This window comes from Pseudophryne corroboree, chromosome 4, assembly GCF_028390025.1.
Source record: "Pseudophryne corroboree isolate aPseCor3 chromosome 4, aPseCor3.hap2, whole genome shotgun sequence".
In the NCBI taxonomy this organism is placed as follows: domain Eukaryota; kingdom Metazoa; phylum Chordata; class Amphibia; order Anura; family Myobatrachidae; genus Pseudophryne; species Pseudophryne corroboree.
Window position 1 is genome coordinate 810,700,967 of NC_086447.1, and position 21,650 is coordinate 810,722,616.

The 21,650-nt window shown below is 44.9% G+C and overlaps 1 protein-coding gene across 2 annotated transcripts in view; it reads right to left on the reverse strand.

Annotated features, from left to right (window-relative positions):
* The window catches only part of SLC1A4 (solute carrier family 1 member 4), a 125,364-nt gene that overhangs the window by 37,964 nt on the left and 65,750 nt on the right, over positions 1–21,650 (reverse strand). Inside the window, exons 4-5 of one of the 2 annotated variants that reach the window (XM_063918427.1) lie at positions 14,781–14,947; positions 12,550–12,783 (exon numbers count right to left, since the gene is read on the reverse strand). In XM_063918427.1, coding sequence (XP_063774497.1) covers positions 12,550–12,783; positions 14,781–14,947 — 401 coding nt within the window. The remainder of the gene's footprint in view (positions 1–12,549; positions 12,784–14,780; positions 14,948–21,650) is intronic. The other variant, XM_063918428.1, reaches the window with a different exon arrangement.

Genomic DNA, 21,650 nt, shown 5'->3' on the forward strand with positions numbered 1-21,650 from the left:
CGTCCATGGATTTACAAAAAATGTTGGGCTAGCGTGATTTTAAAGTTCCTAGGGAAACTGGGGTACCCATGGCATTGTCCATCAAAATCTTGTTTATCAGGTCGTCTGCTCTTCTTCTTTCCATCTTTCCGTTGTCGGCCCCTTGGCTCATCAAATCCTTCGTCTACGTGGGTCTTTGTACCTCGGAGGAAAACATAGAAATGGGTGAAAGACGGACCGTATACTCATTACATCATTACGTCATGGTTTCTAGCATTGGGTCATAAATCAAATCCAGGTTAATTACAGTTTCCTCACTCCTCAAGCTCATCACTTTTGTACTTTGTTTGCACCTTATTAAAGCCTGCCCGCATCTAAATATCAATCCAAACGATATAACGACACCCAAAATACATAGGAGAAACTTTCCAACATCCATTATGACTCCTTGAGCCCAGTCTCCTAAACCGGAGAACCAATTTCGCGGGTTCAACCATGACACCCAACCAGTCAGCTCATTACCTACAGCAGCAAGGGTGAGATTGTGTTTTCGACGAAATTCCCACTTTAATTGCAGAATATCGTCCATCTTTTGGTCTATGACCTCTATCGGATCCTCGGTGCTATTTGTGATATACGTGCAACACTTTATGCCGTACTGTGTTGCCAATGTAACACAATATCCGCCTGTTACTGCTGTAAGATAATTAAGAACCATCCTATGCTGAACTAGTTCTGTTTTGTAAGCTTGAAGTTCTCTTCCAGTGTATCTAAACGTGTCATCATACATTTCAGTGATATTATCTAACAAATTGGCGAGTGCGGAAATGTATCTATAATTCATCACACCTCGAGCGGTGCGAGTGAAATCTAACGCTACCAGAACCTGAATCCCGGTGGATTCATGGATAAGATCAGAGGCCGGATGCTCTAACCTTTCTGACAGTTGTCTTTTAACAAGGTGCTCGTAGTGAGTGTGAGTATAAGGAGTTTGGGCACCACGGTGTATGTCCTTCATTTTGTCATGTGTAACAGTCATTACTTCAGGCAATACTTTTCCAATATAACACAATCCTTCAGAGTTTGGGGCAAGCCACTTGTACGCCTTTCTCCCACATATGAAATATGCATCATCGGGGAGAACATAGGGGACGGAGAAGGACATGACCATGTTACAAACCTTCCAGGTGAAATCTCCTGACCCTAATTCTTCCATCTGCCTAATGCACGTATCGGTTTGTACGATATGTGCACAGTATCCTGGTGATACCTCTCCAACTTTAGTAATCCTATTTCCTAAGGTATATCGATACCGGAAAGATTTTCCTCTACTGGCTATGTGGCGTACGAGCTCTGTATCTGTAGGCATTCTATCTGCTCTGTGTGAAAAGGTCATGGTAAGGTTGCTCCATGACACTTCCCAATTTCCCGGTTTTCTGGGATTGGAGATGTTAAAACATATGAGGGACCTATCCACATGGTATTGGTGGAGCTTCAAACTAGGAGGGCTGGAGATGTTAAACCTCCGGTCCACCGGTCTCCCACCACTTAGCTCAAGTACCTCCCCTAACGTTAAAGGAAATGGTACTAGCCCTGATTTACTGTGACCCTGAGGTACTTGAGAGCATACCCAACAATCTGTTTGGTTTAACACGTTACCCACTAAGGAGTGATAGTCACTCAATGGATGCCGGTCCATATGGATATTAAAACTAGATTGGCATTTCTTTATGCATCCATCTTCAACCAGATTATCACAGAGCCTACAGATACAATTTTCCTCAGCTAACAATCCATCACAATTTCTTCTATCGGATCGTTTTCTGATACTCGCCTTTGCTTGTTGGCTTGGTTGATCTTGGAAAACTACGCCTCCATCATCATAATCGGAACCCATTCCAGAACCTCTTTCGACCTCTATGGTACTCTCGCCGGAACAGACTGCTCTGGTCAACATCATGGTTAACATCAAAATCCGGATCACAGTCTCTTGGGGCAAGTCCATCTTTGAGGAGGAAATAGAGAAGAATGAGAAGGGGGAAAAAGAAATTTTAAAGGAGAGGGGATGGGAAGTGGAGAAAACAATAAAAGGGAGAGGGGAGTCGACAGCTGCTTTCGGTCTTCAAGGCTCAGGTGCCGCCTCAGTCCTCCTGGAACAGACACTCTAGTGATACAACCTCTACCGTCTGTTCCTTATCACGGGACTTCTCTGGATCAGCAACCTTCTTGCAGTGGGATGAATGGACCCAAGTCTCTCTCTCAGCAACCTTCAATGCTGTGGTGCTAGTCAATAAGACCTGGTATGGTCCTTCCCATCTATCAATAAGACAACCTGAGCGTAGAAAATTTCGTATCATTACATAATCCCCAGGTTCAATGTCATGACAATTACTATCTGGTAAATCAGGAATCACCAACTTCAGATTATCATTTTGATTCCTCAACTGCTTACTCATATTAATTAAGTACTTTACAGTTACTTCATTGTTACATTTCAAATCATCCTGAGGGTTAATTATGACATGCGGTTGTCGACCAAACAGAATTTCAAAAGGAGACAGATTAAGAGGGGACCTGGGAGTGGTTCTGATACTATACAAAACAATGGGTAAAGCTTCTGGCCACGTCAATCCTGTCTCTGCCATTACTTTACTCAATTTATTTTTAATAGTGCTGTTCACTCTTTCGACCTTCGCACTCGCCTGTGGACGGTACGGAGTGTGCAGCTTACTATCAATTCCCATCAACTTACACATTCCTTGAAAGACATCACCTGTAAAATGGGTACCCCTATCACTTTCAATGATTCTAGGGATACCATATCTACATACAAATTCCTGCACAATTTTCTTAGCTGTAAACATAGCGGTATTTGTAGCTGCTGGAAAAGCCTCGACCCAATTCGAGAAAACATCTATGCAAACAAGTACATATTTCAAATTTCTACATGGGGGTAATTGAATGAAGTCAATTTGTATTACTTGGAAAGGGCCGCCGGCAGGTGGGATATGGGAGGGTTCTGTAGGTATTGCCTTTCCAATATTCTTTCTCAGACAGGTAAGGCATGACATTGCTCTTTTACTAGCATGAGAGGAGAATCCTGGGGCGCACCAGTATGCTCTTACCAATTTGCACATCCCCTCCTTGCCTAGATGAGTCAGCCCGTGAGCTGCTTCAGCCAGACACGGAAGGTATGCCCTGGGGGCCACTGGTTTACCATGTCCATCCGTCCAGAGCCCTGAGGACTCCTGGCCATATCCCTTTGCCTTCCAGACTGCCTTCTCCTGAGTGGAACACAAATTCTGCATTTCACACAACTTTTGTGTGTTGATGGTATTAAATACCATCAGTTGTGTGGTGTCTGTCCGTATGGGGGTAGCAGCTGCAAGCTTTGCAGCTTCGTCTGCTCGGCTGTTACCAAGGGATACTGGGTCTTGACTATATGTATGTGCTTTACATTTGATAACAGCCACTCTGTCGGGTTCCTGTATCGCTGTTAGAAGCCTTTTTATGTGAGCTGCATGCGCTATCGGTGTACCAGCTGCCGTCATGAAATTTCTGAGACGCCATAGCGCTCCGAAATCATGGACTACCCCGAACGCGTATCTAGAATCGGTGTAGATATTGGCAGACTTACCCTTAGCCAATTCACATGCTCTGGTTAGGGCGACCAGTTCAGCAACCTGGGCTGAGTGAGGTGGGCCTAGCGGTTCCGCTTCTATGGTGTCTTGGTCATCTACGACTGCGTATCCAGTACACAAGTCTCCCGAGTCTGACTGTCTGTGACAACTACCGTCCGTGTAGAACGTGAGTTCTGCATCTTCTAGTGGATTGTCACTGATGTCAGGCCTTGCGGAAAAATTTTGGGTCAAATATTCCATACAATCATGTGTATCTTCCTTTGCATTAAATCCTCCTTCCCCATCACTCTCACCTCCCACCCTTTGTGCCTGTCCAGGCACACCTGGGAGAAATGTTGCAGGGTTTAATGCGCTGCATCTCCTTATGGTGATGTTTACTGGGGCCATTAATGCCAATTCCCATCTCGTAAACCTTGCTGATGAGACATGTCTGGTTTGGGCAGAATTCAATAAGGCCGATACCGCATGTGGTGTATGGATTGTGAGGTTGTGGCCTAGCACGACATCTTCGCTTTTCGTCACTAGCAATGCTATCGCTGCAACGCTACGCAAGCATGTGGGGAGGGATCGCGCTACCGTGTCTAGCTGCGCGCTGTAGTATGCAATTGGCCTGCTGGCATCACCGTGTTTTTGTGTTAGTACCCCTGCTGCGCACCCAGCACTTTCTGTTCCGTATAGCTCAAAGGGTTTCCCATAGTCTGGCATACCTAATGCTGGTGCCTGCGTTAGGCACTGTTTGAGTCTCTCAAATGCTGTTTCGGATTCGTCTGTATGCGAAATCCGATCAGGTTTGTTTGAGGAGACCATTTCCTGCAAAGGTAGTGCTAATATGGAAAACCCTGGGATCCAATTACGGCAATACCCACACATTCCTAAAAACGTCCTGATCTGTTGCTGGGTTTGTGGCAGTGTCATGTCTCTAATGGCTTGGATTCTATCAGCGGTCAGGTGTCTCAGTCCTTGTGTTAGACAGTGTCCCAAGTATTTTACCTTAGCTTGGCATAATTGCAACTTGTCTTTGGAGACCTTGTGACCTGTGTCTGAAAGATGAAACAGGAGCTGTTTCGTATCCTTCAGGGATGCCTCCAATGAATCAGAACACAGCAGTAGATCATCCACGTACTGTATCAACACTGATCCACTTTCCGGTTGGAAAGACTGTAAACAATCATGCAAAGCCTGAGAAAATATACTTGGACTATCTATGAAACCTTGGGGTAACCGAGTCCACGTATATTGGACTCCTCTGTATGTGAATGCAAACAAATATTGGCTGTCAGGGTGCAGAGGTACCGAAAAGAAAGCGGAGCAGAGGTCAATAACAGTGAAAAATTTGGCAGTGGGAGGAATTTGCATTAGGATGACAGCTGGATTAGGCACTACGGGGAACTGACTCTCAACTATTTTGTTAATCCCCCTTAGATCCTGCACTAGCCTGTAACCCCTCCCCCCACTCTTTTTAACAGGGAAGATGGGACTATTTGCTGTGCTGGACGTTCTTACTAGAATGCCCTGTTGTAGCAAGCGCTCTATTACCGGGAAAACTCCTAACTCCACCTCTGGCTTCAGAGGATACTGTGGGATTTTTGGAGCTATCCTACCATCTTTTACTTGTACAACTACTGGAGCTACATTTGCCATTAATCCAGTGTCCTGTCCATCTTTTGTCCAAAGCGACTCTGGTATCTGAGATGTCATCTCTTCTACTTGGGATGGATTCCTATTTGTCATAATGGAATGTGACATTAATTTTGATGGGGAGTCTAACATGTCTCGTACTTCCTGAGCGTGATTCTCAGGGATGTCCAAGAATACACCTTCAGGAGTACAATAAATGACGCAACCCATTTTACATAGTAAGTCTCTTCCCAGGAGATTGGTCGGTGCCGATGCAGCCAGCAAAAAGGAATGCTTGGTATGCAAAGGCCCTATTGTAATCTCGGCTGGTTTGCTAACAGGGTAGTGCTGGACTACTCCTGTTACTCCTATGGCTGGAACTGTCCTACCAGTGGTTCTCATGCCCACTGTCGAATTGATCACTGACTTGGCCGCCCCTGTGTCTACAAGAAAGTTTAAAGTTTTACCGGCTACATTGATTGCAATCTCTGGTTCGCTTCCAAGACTGGCAATCAATTTAACTGGTTGCAGATTACAGGTATGGCCACACCCCTATTGGGTATGCTGACCTCCCTGAATCCCGCTGGCAGCAACTACTTGTGAGGGAGTTAGCTGGGAACTACCAGAGGCATGCCAATCTCTGTGTGGGGGATATCTTTTTGTTTCCCCTGTATGTGGCTCAAAACTCCGCCTCTGTGGACCCTGCTCCCAATGTCGTGTGTGGTGTTGTTGTCTAGGGGGTTGAAAAGATCTTTGTACATTTCTTACTCTACAGTCTCGTGCATAGTGTCCCGGTCTGTTACAAGAAAAACATGTTATTACACTTGCCTTACCCACAGGATTCGGTGGTACATACGCAGGCTGCCTTGTGGTCAGCGCCTGTATACTTACGGACATCAACTTATCACTTTGCGACTCCCTGTGCCTAGTGATATTTCTGTCGTGATCAATAGCAGCCTCTCTCAAGGTGGACACTGACAGACCTCGCCAACATGGCTGCGTGGTCTGTACCCTAGCTTTTAATGTTTCTTTCAAACCATCCATCAGTACAGATACTGCTACTTCTCGATGGTTTGGGTTGGTCTTAATGTCTTCTATACCAGTGTACTTTGCCATTTCTAATAGTGCCCGGTGAAAATATTCTATTGCCGTTTCGGACTCCTTTTGCTTAATGGAAAATATTTTATTCCATTTAACAACGGCTGGGAAATACTCTTTTAGCTGTAAATTTATCCTTTTTACATTATCCTTGTTGTACACGTCTGTAAGCGGTACATCTTTATCCAATGCACAATCAGCTAAAAACTGAGTTGCATCAACATTGGAAGGTAAACAAGCTCTTAGCAGTATCTGCCAATCCTTGTTGTTGGGTTCTACCGTGTTACCTAAATCCCTGATGTATTTTTGGCTAGCAACTAAATCCTTCCTGGGGTCAGGAAATTCGGACACTATTGTTCTTAATTCCATTCTGGAAAATGGAGTGTACATGGCAATGTTCCTTATGGGAGTGGCTCCAGACACATCTGTTTTTCCATTGGGAACTGCTATTACCCTTACAGGAGCAATTCTAACAGCCTCTTCCTGTGTAGATTCTACAGCTTGTTGTGGTACAATTGTTTCAGTGTAGTGCATGGTGCCGTACTTACCCGTTGACACGACCTCACCTATCCCTCCGCTAGGGGCTTTCACTAATCTCGTGGGTGTCGCTGTGCCTACTGTGGTCTCTGCTATGGTGGCTGCAAGAGAGAGAGCTGAAATTGTTGCTGAATCGTCTTCTTGATCACACTCCTGAGGAAGGTTCAAAACAGGGTACATCTTGCACGGGTTAATACTTGCATGAGTTATTTGGTTAACATCATTAACATTTACAGTGTTACTAAGAGTTTGTGTTTTACAACCCAGTGCGTTTCTCTCCGCAATCAACTTCTCTCCTGCAATGTATGGTGGGGGAGGAGCTGTGGCAATCAACTTCCTGACTGCCCCAGATCCCGCCGCCAGAGCCAAACCTCTCTGTATCTCACCTTCCTGGTGCCATAACTGTAAATAATCATGATGCTGAATTCGTCTCTTTGCTGATTTTACGAGACATATCCTCCTCCTTAAATTTTGTAACACCTCTGGACTGAAGCTACCTATTCTTGGGAACTTGTCCCTGTCTTGTACAGTCATTCTCTCCCATTCATCACATAAAGATTCGGTGTGAATTCCATATTTTTCACACATTACATATCGTGCCGACCCAACTGGTCGGTTCACAGAATCAACCTGAACCAGGGTTGATCGCCCCCTACCTGAGCAACTGGCCCCCATAGTCTGTAGGTGTTGCTTAATCCTCCTTGGATTTTCTGTATCAAGGTTTTCAGCAAGCCTTTTCAGACAACCAAATTACTCCACAGTAGGCCGGCGGTGGCGGTTTACCGAGTACCCCACTCACTCGCCCACCTCGACCAATACGACCTGTAAACACCGTTATGATGCCAGCGTACTCGATACAGGGCCCCTATGGAACCTTCAGTTTACTGGAACATATGAGGGTTACCCGCAGGACACTTACTCTTTCCAGTAAAGTTGGGGTTGTTAGATAGTTCCTGAGTGACCAGCGAACTTCCCTTCCAAAAATAAAAAATTACACAAATCACGTCAGAATGTACAAATAGCGTTTGTGACCACTTTACTCTAATGGTATTTAGGTCAGATTACTAACTACTGCACACAATTACGTGTGGTCCAATCGTTCAGTACACGAGCACTATTTGTCATGTACTGAAAGACCAATGGAATCGATGTTTCCGGCCGCGATTCCTTCAGCAAGAGCTTATGGCCTATATGGGTTCTGCACCAACACCCCAGGCGTTGTGCCACTGGACTTTTATAGCGGACCTTTTACCTTACGACCTCCTGGTCTTGTTCCTTATGACCTCCTGGTCTTGTTACCTTATGGTCCGCTATACTCTAATGCTCAAATATTATTTAACCAGGGATGCCTCCCTGGCCACCGTATATGTCACTTACACGTATGTTCCTTGACGAGTACCCGACTTTCCTTTTGGTTCCACCTTAAAGTTATATAAACTTTTGTATACAAAACACACTCACTCAACACATGTACACTTTGTTTCTATATCTATTTCTGCGCAGAAATTGTCTTCAGGCCAAAAGTGTTACCAATTAGGAGCAGGATCTGTTAAACTAAATTTCAGATTTTCCAAAAAAAATAGATTTGCGTTATTTACCGCTGTGCGTTACTTATCGCTTTTGCGCTAATTATCGCTTTGCGCTAATTATCGCTTTGCGCTAATTCAACTTTTCGTGACTTGGGCTACGTGGGCGTAACCAGACGCTACGTTGCGTAGTGAACGCTGCGTGCGTCTGCCTTTTGGATTGCGTACGCTAGTCTTTGTTAGCGACACGTGTACGCAATGCAAAGGATCCACCGTAACACAATATATTTATTTATCAATGTAGGTGATCCCTGATCATCTACCGCAATCCACACTGCCTGCCTTGTATCTCAGACAAACCGTGTGTTTGTTCTATACTTTAACTATTACCTCTAAAATAACAGCAAATCTCTTTTTTTAGCACTTTCTATCAACTATAAAAAATTGGCAAACAGGAATAGTGATATACGAAAATGAAACAGAAATGCAGATAAATGTATGCGTACGCAAGACAAAAGAAAAATAAACAGTTTTAAAAGACACAAGCGTTTTGTTCTTACTTCCGGTTACCGGATTCCTTCAGCACTCTTTACCTAAGCGAAGCAGACGCTTATCCCGTCAGCAACTGCGAGACAACCTCCCACCCTTTTGCTGGGGGATAACGTCTGCTGATCTACCTAGTGCAGATGTGAAAAGGACCGGACGAGCCCGCAATTGACAATGCTAAATTCCTTGTCGTATAAACAACCCTTATGAAGCTAAGAACACTGTACGCTGTTTATTTAAGAAATACCGTAATGATACGCTATTTGCGTAACGATCGCTCAGCCGTAGGCGAGACGCTCAAGCGTCACGTTCGCTCACGGTCCAGTGATCACAGGACACGTTATTGGTTATGTCTAGGGGAAAGATTCGCTGTAACGTAGCGTACGCTAGAGACCACGAGGAGGTCACCAGCGATGCAGACGCTCACAACACTATACCTTTATGTTAAACCTTATACCGATGAAATACACTGAATACCTTAATGTGAGTACAGGGTGTAAGTGCAACCTTGTGGAACCTGACTATCTACAAAGCTGCATGAGCGTCACCGACGCTCAAATGAACACTTATCACTATAGGAAATACACAGATACTGGTTTAGGTTTCCAAGGCCTATTAACTGTATTATGTCTAATATACTTGTAAAAGGGGATAACAGTACATATGATACACTACAATATAACAGAGACTTCCTAACCACAGAACTAAACAATAAATACAAAAAGACAATACTACACTGACCTAAATGCAATACGATACAATACTATAATACTATAAGGTATTTAAGAGAAAAAAAGAGGAGAGAGGGAGATAGAGAGAGAGAGAGAGAGAGATTGGCTCGCAGAAAGACAATGATTATGGAGAGAACTTACGCACAAAGGGTATGATCGCCAGCGCCTCGATATCCAGCTCCCGATTATCAGCAGATAACCGTTGATGAGAGAGTGAGAGCTGGATGTGGTCGGCCTGCCTATTTATGCTCCACACACAATGCAATCTCCTGGTCCTACAATCCCATTGTCCATTGGCCGAAGGAATTCGGCCCTGCATCATAACAAAAGGTCATAGGGTGATTCATACAGGTGGGCTGTGACGATTTCTAACAGCTCAGGTGGGTGGGAAACTGGGTTTCCCGCCGCATACCTGAGTATGTGCAAATCATAGAAATGGACATAAACTTCTTATGTCCATAACTATTCGCACGAGCGATTAATACGCTCCAAACCAACACCGGAATATTGCTAATCAAATACTCTTCCGATGGGTACCAAACACTGCTGTATGATTCCTGTTAAACCCTTCGTACGATGCAAAGAGGGATTCCTCAGCTCTGGGACATTATACTTTAACCAAACTTACAGAAACTATCAAAGGGATCATGATCTATAAACTACATTAATTGTGAACATTTGTAACTAATGAGTCGCACGCTACGATCACATAAACTCTACCGTAAATGCGCATACTGCGCGTGCGAGTGCACGCTATTGCGGGTATGCGCTTCCACGGGAGAGCGTACGCATGCGCAGCACGGACCAGTGTGCGGTGCAAATATGGCAACGTGCATTGAGACATTTTTCTGACTTTGACAATGTGTATACAATAAGGAGATTAATTCAGAGGCGGACGCTAATCCCGCCGCGACTATGTCTTTGTATGCAGCGGAACTGTTAAATGATGCAAATGCAGCAGCTGCAGTAATTTATATAGACACACCCACCGGCTGCGCCGCTAATCCACCGCTTGCATACATAGGCCCCGCATCAGTCAGACCATCAAACTTCTGATCAACCTTATGAATGTCCGTTGCAGCTAATCCACTGGGGCCAGTGAAACTGAAGTCGCTGGCTGCAATACACGCACAAAACATTTACGACATGTCTGCGTTTAGCCAGACAGCCCCCCACCCCACCCCCCCGTGACCTCCCATAAACTCACACCGACTGTCAATCACTCTGCCGAATTCTTACTATGACCACTATCGGTAACCATTGCAACATACGCGCAGTGCCACTCTGACGCATGTGCAATACAAAATCCATTGGCCACCTACGCAAACAACGGCACAGCATCTACCTCGGAATCAGGCCATCAGTGATCATATATTAGATGTATCGCCTTCACAATGTTAAAGGGAAGTTACCATAAAAAATCAGTCATAAGACAACTGTACCCAAAACTAAAGTCTTGGATTGAACTCAGGGAATTAACGGGAAGATGCTTGTGGGTAGATTTACTGAAGCACGGCTTACCAGAGCCGCCATTCATAGTTTTAAAACGGCAATAAGAATAAATGTAAAATCAGCCTGGTTTAGTATTTATTTCTACTGTTGTTTTAAAACTATTGGTCAAATCCAACGATGACCGGGATTTTTAACTAAACCGTGCCTTAGTAAATCTATCCCATGGAACCATTGGAGCATGCCCTCATTATTTATTTATTTTTATTAAATTCCTCAAACTGTAATTAGTCACTTAACTGGAGTGGCCACGTGGGATACCACTGCAGCCAGCTGGGCTTTCACTGACACGGTCACATACCATGTGACCATACTGATCACTTCCACACCCCAACTTTTAAAATGCGCTAGTAGACTAGTGGGACTATGGACACTGGGGGTGGGGGTAGTTATGTCACCAGGGTTCTATTACCACTGGAGAGAGGGTAATGTTACTGGGGCCTCTTGCCACTATCAGGGAAGTGTGTGTGTGTGTGTGGGGGGGGGGGGGGGGGATGTTACAGTGGGAGCCAATTTATAACTTAAGTGAATTAAAAAGTAAAGTTTTTGTAGAAAACTGAAATTGTAAGTTCAGTGGATCTTATTTGAGAACACAATATTGTCTTTTATTTCCAATAATGTGTTAGAGATTTGGTTACACAATGGCCCTCATTCCGAGTTGATCACACGTAGCAACTTTTTGCTGCTTGTGCGATCATCTTGACACCGTCTATGGGGGAGTGTATTTTAGCATAGCAGGGCTGCGATCGCTTGTGCAGCCCTGCTATGCTAAAAAAGTTTCCTGCAAAACAAGACCAGGGTCAGACTTACTTACCCTGTGCGACGGATCCAGCGACGAAGGTCCCGGGATTGATACCAGACATCCGCCCTCCACACGCCTGGACACGCCTGCGTTCGGATCTCCACGCCCGGAAAACGGTGAGTATCCGCTCCGGAATGCCTCCCCGCTGTCAATCTTCTAGCGATCACTTTCTTCTCTCTTCTGGTCGATGCCTGGCGATGGCTGTCGCTGGGCAACGACGCGCATTCGCATTGCAGGCACCACGCATGCGCAGTTCCAACCCGTTCGCACCGCAGTGAAGATCCGCTGCGTGCGAACGGGTCAGAATGACCCCCAATATACTGTATTAAGTAGCGATGACTGTGTGCATTGATAAAACAGATCTGTGTTTGCTGGAGGTTATTACTTTAGAAATAGTTTACAGATCAGTGTTTTACCTTCTTTTTCAGTAGCAGATGTGGGTTTTAGAACCCCCAATTACCCCCAATATGCAAGAGCCCAGTAAGAGCACACAGCAGTAGTAACCTGGAAGCGCTATTCAACATACCCATAACCACAGTACTGAAGAGTGTGCAGTGTCTTACCTTGAACATGTTGCAAACGCTGTTGCAAAAGGTGTAATCAGCCCCAGTAGGAAAGTGAATGGATTTTTTCGCGTGAAAGCAAAATAAATAAGTGGAAGAACTATCCCTCCATGGATAATGTGACCCAAAATAGATGCCAGGATGTACTTCCCGAGGCTGGTCACCAAGAGCACGAGGTTTCCCATCTCAACGATCTTACTCCCAACAAGAAACATAATTCCAATAGGGACGTACCTGATGGATAACAATACAAGGTGGCTGAATGTGTTCTGAACAAAAGTATTATTACATTAAAAATATTACTAAAAGTTTTTCATTAAGGCAGCGCTGCACTCATTTTTTATGGTTCATTTTATAGTAGAACACAACTAAGAATGGGGGGGGGGGGTAATTCAGATCTGATCGATGGGCTGCGTTTTTTGCTGTCCTGTGGTCAGATAGTCGCCGCTTACAGTGGGAGTGTATTTCGCTGTGCAAGTGTGCGTTCCGGTGTGTTAGCAGAGCTGCTAAAAATCAGCATGTGCAGTCTCTGCGCAGTCCAGGACTTACTCCTCCAGTGTGATTGAATCCTGCTGATCGGGGCCAGAGCGGACGTCAGACACCCTCCCCAGCATTGCCCAATGCAGCTGTCCGACACACCTGTACATTGCGGTGCATGCGCAGTTTGGACCTGATCGCCCGCTGTGTGAAAACGCACAGAAGCGATCAAATATGAATTACCCCCATATTGGGCCAACTTAAGATAAAGAGAGGACAGTTATCTATATACAACAGTAAGGCTACAATATTCCATTTATGGAAGTAAGAATATTGGGCCTGATTCTGAGTTGATCGCAGCAGAAAATTTGTAAGCAGTTGGGCAAAACCATGTGCACTGCAGGTGGGGCAGATATAACATGTGCAGAGAGAGTTAGGTTTGGGCGTGGTGTGTTCAAACTGAAATCTAAATTGCAGTGTAAAAATAAAGTAGCCAGTATTTACCCTGCACAGAAACAAAATAACCAACCCAAATCTAACTCTCTCTGCAAATGTTATATCTGCCCCACCTGCAGTACACATGGGGGTAAATTTACTAAGATGGGAATTCTATTTAAGGTGAGATGTTGCCCATAGCAACCAATCAGATTCTAATTCTCATTTATCTAGCACCTTCTAGAAGATAATATCTGATTGGTTGCTATGGGCAACATCCCATCTTAAATAGAACTCCCATCTTAGTAAATTTACCCCATAGTTTTGCCCAACTGCTAACAAATTTTCTGCTGCGATCAACTCAGAATTACCCCCATTGAGTCTACACTAACCACAATAGTGTGAAATTTGGGATCCTGGTGCTTGCCTTTGAGTAAAAGAACTCCCCACATTGTTTTTTTATTTTTTCTCAACTGTATATACTATATTTACGGTTATGCATTATGTCAGGTTTTTTTTATTGCAGTTCATCAAAAGTTTGTATAAGGAGATTTTACAATACAGCGCTGTAGAAGATAAAATCCCTATTTATTATGTCACAGTAATAGTGAGTTGAGCCTGTAACAGCACACTGTCACACTTTCACATCTATTATCACTTTTATGCATAATAAAAGCACTAATAGATAGTAAGGCTTATACCAGCACTCGGTAAAGGTAGATTGTTTATAGACATGAACCACAGTCATGAGAATGCAACCTATCAATTCACCAGACTATGAGGTCTATGTACTAAACCTTGGAGAGAAATAAAGTGAATGGAGATAAAGTACCAGCCAATCACCTCTTAACTGCCAAGTCACAGTCTGTGTTTAAAAAAATGACAGGAGTTGGTTGGTTGGTTGGTTGGTACTTCTGCTGGGTACACACTGGGCTGACGGACCTAATCTATTTGATCAGTAAGTGCATACACACTAACCGATTGTCGGGCCAATATGTTTCATCTTTACATGTGCCCGCTCAGTTGTGATGTCAGTCACCAGTGGCCCCTCAATTGAATGCCCAATATATCGGCCAGTGTGTACTCAGCTTTTATCTCTGTCCACTTTATCTCTCTTAAAGGTTTAGTACATAGACCCCTAAGCGGCTGCAATCAGAACGTAAAGGCTGTAGCCACGGAATGGCATTATATATTAGGACACATGTGAGCTATACACTGTATTGCTATACATTTCCATTTGAAATTATTATTAAATATTTTAACAGGTATGTTTTTTATATCTAGTTGTGAAAGGATGGTGTTAGCAGCTAATGACTTACCACATAATCCAGGACACAAGGACCATTGTGGCCTCATTAAAAGCATTGAAGAATCGGATCAGTTCTTCCCCTTCTGGCCCCAGCTTTTTCAAGGCTACTCCTAATACAAGTGCGAAGAGAACCAGCCCCAGAATGTTCATTCCGTCAACCTCTGTACCTATAGGTATCTGCAAAGGGATATCATTTGTGTTATATAGGCTATATTTCTATGGTTCAACTGAAGACGTCCCTAATATAGATCCAAATAGTGTTTTCTACCCATTACTTAGGAATGTCTATAAGGACTGGGGATATTTGCATGGATGGTTATAGTCCTAACAGACCTCATATAAGATTATTAATGACTTGACTATTCTAGCAACAGTGCTCATTAACTGGTTTAATATTACCACAGGGCACTATCACCTGTGACTAGCTAAAACCCCTATAGGACCAGCTACCTTTGCAGCTGAAGGTTGCATCTCTATCCAATTATCGGTCACCCCAGAGCCAATTATCAGGATCATCATTAACTTTGGCCATTTGGATAATTAATTCAACCGTACTGCAGTCTGTTAGTGCAGAAGATGACTTCTTTCAAAGACTGGCATCAGCTTTCCTCTAGCCCAGGCATAGGAAACCCTTGGTACTAATGCCACAAAATAGCAGGCCACAGTTTTTTTCAGTGGCATCTGTGGCGTCAGCCCCCTTATAGTAGGCCCACTGTCCTGCTTTTCCACTAGGGAGGCCTTTTATGGGTGTGTATTTCAAATGGATGCAATCACCATGTCAACACAGTTATGCAATGGTGGTCCAAGCGGGCTGTCTGCCAGATGGTCATGGTCAGAGACTCAGGTCATGGTCCAGTCCATTCTTGTATTTTTTGCTCTTTAATTATTCTTAAAGTCTTTAATACATAGATTATTAATACTGTATTTTGTACTGCTGACGCAGTGACGGGGCCAAGGGGTCTGTCTGCCAGATGGTCAAAGTCAGACACTTAGGTCAGGAATGGAGGGTCCACTCCATTCTTTTAAATTTGACTTTAAAAGTCTTAGCCTTTAATACTTGCTGCTGTATTGACTGTCAGATTTAGTTATTTAATAGCCAGACTCAGATCAGGGTCCATTCTGTTAAGTTTGAGATTAAAGCTTTAGTACTTGACAACTGTCATATAGTAATAGTTAGTCAGATCAGGGACCAGTCACCATTCTGTTGATATACTAGAATAACTTAAATGTAACTTTTAATTAAGGATGTGCGGAATTGGATTTTGGAAATCCGAACCCCATCGAACACCCCCGATCCGAGTCGGGAACCGAGTCCGGCTTGGGTTTTCCCGTCAGACTCGGTTCCCAGAACGAGGCAAAATGTCATCATCCTGGTGTCGGATTCTCGCGAAATCTGGACTTTGTATATTTCACGCCTCCCGCCCCGCCATCTTCCCTCCAGTCCTGGAGAGTGTAGCGAGAGGACGTGTTTTCTCAGTGTCTGTGTGGGAAAGTGGCGTGGCGCGTGGGGTGGTGACCTGCTCTTTTGTATCATTCCAGTGGTGCTGTCTTGTGCTGCATCAGTCCAGTGGTGGTGTCCTGCGCTGCCATAAGTCCAGTGGTGCTGCTGTATAAGTCCAGTCCAGTGGTGCTGTCTTGTACTGCATCAGTCCAGTGGTGGTGTCCTGTGCTGCCATAAGTCCAGTGGTGCTGCCGTATAAGTCCAGTCCAGTGGTGCTGCCGTATAAGTCCAGTCCAGTGGTACTGCCGTATAAGTCCAGTGGTACTGCCGTATAAGTCCAGCGGTACAGCCGTATAAGTCCAGCGGTACAGCCGTATAAGTCCAGCGGTACTGCCGTATAAGTCCAGCGGTACTGCCGTATAAGTCCAGCGGTACTGCCGTATAAGTCCAGTGGTACTGCCATATAGGTCCAGTGGTACTGCTGTATAAGTCCAGTGGTGCTGTCCTCTGCTGTGTATTATTTACTCCAAATAAAGGGGTTATTAATATGTAATCCAAACATTTTTACAGGGTTTGCCCTGTATGGTGTAGGAATACACTCTCCTGTGCTGCATATTATTATAATAACTCAAAATAAAAGGGTTATTATCCAAATAACTTTTACAGGCTTTGCTGTGTGTGTGTGGTTTAGGGTTACGCTCTCCTGTGCCGCATATTGTTATATACTGTAACTCCAGAAAAATAATGGAGAACAAAAATTTGGAGGATAAAATAGGGAAAGGTCAAGAACCACTTCCTCCTAGTGCTGAAGCTGCTGCCACTAGTCATGACATAGATGATGAAATGCCATCAACGTCGTCTGCCAAGGTCAATGCCCAATGTCATAGTAGAGGGCATGTAAAATCCAAAAAGCCAAAGTTCAGTAAAATGACCCCCCCCCAAAAAAAATGTAAATCGTCTGAGGAGAAACGTAAACTTGCCAATATGCCATTTACGACACGGAGTGGCAAGGAACGGCTAAGGCCCTGTCCTATGTTCATGACTAGTGGTTCAGCTTCACATCCTCCCACTATAAATATGAAAAGAGTTAAGCTGGCAAAAGCACAGCAAAGAACTGTGCGTTCTAAGATGGTAGCACAAATCCCCAACTAGAGTCCAAGTGTGTCGGCGGTTGCGAAGCCTGACCTTCCCAACACTGGACGGGAAGAGGTGGCTCCTTCCACCATTTGCACGCCCTCTGCAAGTGCTGGAAGGAGCACCCACAGTCCAGTTTCTGATATTCAAATTGAAGATGTCAATGTTGAAGTACACCAGGATGAGGATATAGGTGTAGCTGGCGCTGAGGAGGTAGTTGACGAGAAGGATTCTGATGGTGATGTGGTTTGCTTAAATCAGGCACCGGGGGAGACAGTTGTTGTCCGTGGGGTGACTAAGGCCATCGTCATGCCTGGGCAGAAGATCAAAAAATTCACCTTTTCGGTCTGGAACAATTTCTATCCAAATCCGGACAACTACTGTCTTGCCATATGTACCTTATATAAAGGTGTAATAGGTAGTGGAAGGACGTTAACCACCTAGGAACATCCTGCAGCGCGTTCATAAAAAGTCACTGTCAAGTTCAGAAACTGTGGCTAAGACCGTAAGCAGTCCAGGGACACCTAAATCCCTTTGTCTCCAAGCGCCTGCAAACCACACCAGCAACTCCCTCCATGTCAATTTCCTCTTCAATCAGGATCGGAAGTAGTCCTGCAGGCCATGTCACTGGCATCACTGACTCCTCTCCTATCCGGGATTCCTCAGGAGGATCCTGCATTGCTACGCCTACTGCTGCTGCTGTTGCTGCTGGGAGTCGTTCATCATCCCAGAGTGGAAGTTAGAACACCACTACTTCTTTCACTAAGCAACTGACCGTCCAACAGTCCTTTGCAAGGAGGATGAAGTACTACAGCCGTCATCCTGTTGCAAAGCGCATAACTGAGGCCTTGACAGCTATGTTGGTGTGAGCTGTGCGCCCAGTATCCGCCATTAGTGCAGTGGGATTTAGACAATTGATGGGAGGTAGTGTGTCCCCGGTACCAAATCCCTTCTAGATTCCACTTCACTAGGCAGGCGATACCGAGAATGTACAGAGACTTTAGAAAAAGTGTCCTCAGTGTCCTAAAAAATGCAGTTGTACCCACTGTCCACTTAACCACGGACATGTGGACAAGTGGAACAGGGCAGACTAAAGACTATATGACTGTTACAGCCCACTGGGTAGATGTATTGCCTTGCGCAGCAACAACAGCAGTGGCAATAGTAGCAGCATCTCAGAAACGCCAGCTCGTTCCAAGGCAGGCTACGCTGTGTATCACCGGGTTCAGTAAGAGGCACACTGCCGACAACCTCTTAGAGAAACTGAGGGAAATCATCACCCAATGGCTTACCCCACTTAGACTCTCCTGGGGATTTGTGATATCAGACAACGCCACCAATATTGTGCGGATATTAAATCAGGGCAAATTCCAGCATGTCCCATGTTTTGCTCACACAATAAATTTGGTGGTGCAGCATTTTTTGAGAAACGACAGGGCCATGCAGGAAACACTTTCGGTGGCCTGAAAAATTTCGGGACACTTTCACCATTCAGCGACTGTGTGCCAAAGACTGGAGCACCAGCAAACACTTTTGAACCTGCCCTGCCATCACCTGAAGCAAGAGGTTGTAACGCGGTGGAACTGAACCCTCTATATGCGTCAGAGGATTGCAGAGCAGCAAAAGGCGTTTCAATCCTATACATCCACATATGACATAGGCAAAGGAAGGGGTATGCACCTGACTCAAGCGCAGTGGAGATTGATTTCTGTGTTGTGCAAGGTTCTCCAACCCTTCGAACTTGCCACACGTGAAGTCAGTTCAGACACTGCCAGCTTGAGTCAGGTCATTACCCTCATCAGGCTTTTGCAGAAACAGCTGGAGAAAGTGAAGGAGGAGCTAATACGGATCGATTCCGCTCGGTATGTGGGACTTGTGGATGAAGCCCTTCATTCGCTTTGCCAGGATCCGAGGGTGGTCAATCTGTTGAAATCAGAGCACTACATCTTTGCCACCGTGTTCGATCCTAGGTTTAAAGCCTACGTGGTGTCTCTCTTTCCAGCGGACGCAAGCTTGCAGAGGTGCAAAGACCTGCTGTGAAAACACTGTCATCTGAAGCGGAACGTGACATAGCAACAGCTCCTTCTTCATTTTCTCCAGCAACTGGGGCTGCCAGGAAACAACTTAGATATCCAATTCCTAACCAACCCGCTGGCGGTGATGCAGGGCAGGCAGGACCAACTTTGGACATCTGGTCCAGACTGAAGGACCTGCCAACAATTTCTGACATGTCTACTGTCACTGCATCTGATGCTGTCACCATTGAAAGAATGGTGGAGGATTACATCGGTTACAGCATCCAAGTACACATGTCAGACAGTCTGTACCTGTACTGGCAGGAAAAAGAGGCAATTTGCAGGCCCCTGTACAAACTGGCTCTATTTTACCTAAGTTGTACTCCGGAAGTGGTTTTTAGTGCAGCTGGTAACCTTGTCAGCGATCGACGTAGGAGGTTAGTTCCACACAATGGTGGTCATTCCTAGTTGATCGCTAGCTGTCGTTGTTCGCAGCGCAGCGATGAGGCTAAAAATCTGCACTTCTGCGTGTGCGTATGGTTCGCACTGCGCATCGTACTTTCACAAAAGCCGATGCAGTTTTACAAAAGGTCTAGCAACGCTTTTCAGTCGCACTGCTGGCCGCAGAGTGATCTGGGTGGTAACTGACCGTTTTCGGGGCGTGTGTGTAAAAACGCAGGCGTGCCAGATACAAATGCAGGAGTGGCTGGGGAATTGTAGGCGTGGCTAGCCGAACACAGGGCGTGTTTGTGACGTCAAAACAGGAACTAAACAGACTGAAGTGATCGCTAGCTAGGAGTAAGTCTCGAGCTGCTCAGAAACTCAAACTGCACAATCATTTTTTGTAGCAGTGCTGCGATCCTTTCGTTCACACTTCTGCTAAGCTAAGACACACTCCCAGAGGGCGGCAGCTTAGCGTTTGCACGGCTGCTAAAAGCAGCTAGCGAGCGAACAACTCAGAATAAGGGCCCATGTGGAGAAAATTATGACCATCAAAATTAATTATCAATTCTTCGATGAAGACCAGCCTCCAGAAAGTGCAGAGGGACCTGTGGTGGTGGATTCCCACAGGGACGAATTAATACTCTGTGAGGATGAGGATGTACACAACACTGAAGGGGGTGAGGAATTGGTCGATGAGGACGAGGACGACATCTAGCCTCTGTAGAGCCAGTTTGTGCAGGAACAGGTTAATTGCCAGCTTGTTTTGTGGGGGCCCAAACGAACCAATCATTTCAGCCACAGTCGTGTGGCAGACCCTGGCGCTGAAATTACTGGTTTGTTAAAGTATGTGTGTCCTGTTTATACAAAATAAGGATGGGTGGGAGGGCCCAAGGACAATTCCAGCTTGCACCTTTTCTTTGCATTATGTACTCTTTGTGGCCTAGTTTTTCAAACTGCCATCCTGTCTGCCACTGCAGTGCCACTCCTAGATGGGCCAGGTGTTTGTGCCGCCCACTTGTGTCGCTTAGCTTAGTCATCCAGCTACCTTGGTGCAACCTTTGGCCTAAAAACAATATTGTGAGGTGTTCAGTGTTCAGAATAGACTGGAAATGAGTGGAAATAAATGTTATTGAGGTTAATAATAGCATAGGAACAAATAAATAAATAATTTCTGTGATTTTAGCTGTTTTTTTATGCTTTTTGCCAAAAAAATACAGATCCAAAACCAAAACTTGCAAGGGTGGTTTGGTTTTGGCAAAACCAATCCAGATCCAAAACACGAAGAAAGATCCAGATCCAAACCAAAACACAAAACACGAAAAGTGGCCGGTGCACACCGCTACTTTTAATGCTTTAATACTTGTATTTTGAAAATGTTAATAGAAGCAAATCATTTTCACACCTTTATTGTACTAGCCATTTATTTTATGTTAGAAAAATTACAGAATAAATAATATTTTCACTAACCATCTCAATCCCGGAGATCCCGGGATTGAGCATTTTTGAATCCTGGGATTGGAAAAATGGCCCAGGATTGGCCTCCCTACCAGTAAGCAGCAATATGGAGGCTAAATGCTCATATAAACACAGAGAGGAATCCAATTGCGGGTGAAGTGTGCGAGTTGCCGTTGCAGCGTGTTGAAATACCGGCACTGGCACTGCATCTTGCACCTCCCGCAGCCTGTTCTCGTTCGAATTTGCATTTTGTACGCAGCTCTATGGGCCTGTAAACATAGTTGTGCAAGCCCAAGGTGCCGTAAAGTGCGGCTGTTTCCGCAATAATTCTCGGACGTGAGAACTTGGCTCACAATTGGATTCCCCCATAGATTGAAAATATTTGAGGGGT